This window comes from Carassius carassius, chromosome 48 (genome assembly GCF_963082965.1).
Source record: "Carassius carassius chromosome 48, fCarCar2.1, whole genome shotgun sequence".
Classification (NCBI taxonomy): domain Eukaryota; kingdom Metazoa; phylum Chordata; class Actinopteri; order Cypriniformes; family Cyprinidae; genus Carassius; species Carassius carassius.
In genome coordinates, this window is record NC_081802.1 from 636,331 (window position 1) to 638,625 (window position 2,295).

General features: G+C 42.9%; 1 protein-coding gene across 2 annotated transcripts in view; it reads left to right on the plus strand.

The window, feature by feature from the left end:
* The window catches only part of elf3 (E74-like factor 3 (ets domain transcription factor, epithelial-specific)), a 3,025-nt gene extending 936 nt beyond the window's left edge, over positions 1-2,089 (plus strand). For both annotated transcript variants that reach the window (XM_059543761.1, XM_059543762.1), the window contains exons 3-9: positions 1-169; positions 264-407; positions 515-625; positions 723-809; positions 1,055-1,171; positions 1,267-1,462; positions 1,565-2,089. The exon at positions 1-169 is cut by the window's left edge. In XM_059543761.1, the coding sequence (XP_059399744.1) occupies positions 1-169; positions 264-407; positions 515-625; positions 723-809; positions 1,055-1,171; positions 1,267-1,462; positions 1,565-1,670 (930 nt within the window). In that variant the 3' untranslated portion in view covers positions 1,671-2,089. The remainder of the gene's footprint in view (positions 170-263; positions 408-514; positions 626-722; positions 810-1,054; positions 1,172-1,266; positions 1,463-1,564) is intronic.
* The last annotated feature ends 206 nt before the right edge of the window (positions 2,090-2,295 follow it).

A 2,295-nucleotide genomic window follows, 5' to 3' on the forward strand; every position in this document is an offset into this window, starting at 1 on the left:
TTTCACGTGGAGGAGAGCAGGTTTGATGCCAGGCTGCTGAATATGAACTACTGCGACATGGATGGGATCACACTGTGCACAATGTCAAAAGAATCTTTGATGAACATGGTCGGACCAGTGCTTGGTGAACGGCTTTACCACAGTCTGGAGACACTAAAGGCCAGATATGGTGAGCAATATAGACTAAAGAAGCCTTTTGTTTAAATAGTTTGAACTTTTGGCACTTGAATGCATTAACACCTTTGATTTGTTTGTGTCTACAGCTACTGACCTGTCTGAGACATGCCTAAGTGAATCCGAATTAGATTTACTAGACAACATACTGCAGAACTCGTTTCCCTACATGCACGGACCGAACCTCGGTCCACTTCTGGAAACGGTGGTTGTTCAGCCCTCAATCCCATCAGGTGAGAAGCAAATAACACTTTGCAACTTTTCGACACAACTCCAAACCATAGAAAGCAGTATCCAATTAAACATACTTGAAGTAACATTTGGAATTCTCTTTGCGCAGACAATTCGGAGAACAGCTACAGCTACTTTGATGAGTACACCAACCAGCTGACTCCAGAGAGTGACCACGGCTATGACTCTCTAACGGAAAGCTTTCAGAGTTCCCACACAGGTGAGTGTTACTACTAACTCTACTAATCCATTGAGGTCAAGCCTCCCAAAGTTCTCCTGAAGTCTGAACGATCTTTTCTTTGGTATGTCCTCTACAGGTAGCTTGCTGAACCCAAGCTCACCCGAGTCCAACAGCAGCGACTCCGACCCAGAATACTCAGAGATGCATTACTCCACCAACACTAGTAAGTTCCTCTGAATCTTCTTTTCCGATTCTGCTCCTAAATGGCTACCTACCTGCAGAAGCTAGTTTCAACCCAAGTCAAACACAACTGAACCAGCTAATCAAGGTCTTTACTTGGCAGTTACAGACAGGTTGAAACCTAACTCTGCAAGGTGGTGGCCCTCAAGGAGCAGGTTTAAATGGAATGATAAAGTAGGGAGTACCCAAATATACCCATCTAACATTTGACTGTGTTCTTTTCCACAGAGAACTTTGTGAAGCAAGAGTCAGTAGAGACAAAGAAGAGAGGCAGAGGACGACCCCCAAAGCCCAGGGATAATGAGGGATATGAGAACTTCATTCAGTCCAAAAAAAGCAAACATGGTGAGTACACAGAACTCTAATTTGAAGAGGTACCTGATGCTTAAGATCAAGTAATGATAATCTGTACTAAACCAGACTCTACTGCTCCATTGCAGCTCCAAGAGGAACCCACCTTTGGGAGTTTATCCGGGACATCCTGGTCCATCCGGAGCAGAACCAAGGTCTGATGAAATGGGAAGACCGCAGGGATGGCATATTCAAGTTCTTAAAGTCTGAAGCTGTTGCTCAGCTCTGGGGGCAGAAGAAGAAGAACAGCAGCATGACATATGAGAAGCTCAGTAGAGCCATGAGGTAAAAGACACAATTCTGGGATCAAGAGGGTTTTTTTTGGGGCTGTTGTTTCTGTGGATGCTAGGACAGTGGAATAACCAGAACTCTTGCTCTTTCCTACAGGTATTACTACAAACGAGAGATTCTGGAGAGAGTGGATGGACGGAGACTCGTCTACAAGTTTGGCAAGAACTCCACTGGTTGGAGAATAGAGGAGACTGGATACTGAAGTGGACCTGATTGAAGAGGGTCACTTTCAGTCAAACGTAGAGACTTTGGTCTCCTGCTAATGAGGAACTTTAGGTTGCTCTGAAGATCCTCTCTTTAGAAACACACTCTTTCCAGAGGGAAAAGGTTTCACAGAAACTGTAAGCCAGAGTTTTGGCTAAAGTAGGTTTTATGAACCTGTAAAAGTAGCAATTGTTTGGTTCGAGTGGCACGCGGGCGTGGCCTGGATCAGATAGTATTGCTACATCACTTAAAGACACTATGTAAACACTTGTTCTACACAATGATTGAACTGTGAGAGAATGTAAAGCTTTGTTAATGCTCTCTGGTATTGGGAAATGAAGTTTCGTGTGTAGGTATATTTGTCAAACCATTTGTCAGAGCAGACTAACAGAAGAACATGTCGGTGGTATGAAGTGTCTGTAAAGTTCATATCTGGTGTGCTGATTGATATTTGTTCTACTGTAGATACATTTATGTAAAAACTATATATTCTATGTAATACTTTTCAATCGAGGACGAATTATGGCATTGAAGATTCTGCTCAATTTTTCTGTGATTTGTCAAGTCACTGGATAATGTGTATGAGGTTTGCCTCTCAGATATTATAACTATTATGTATGGCA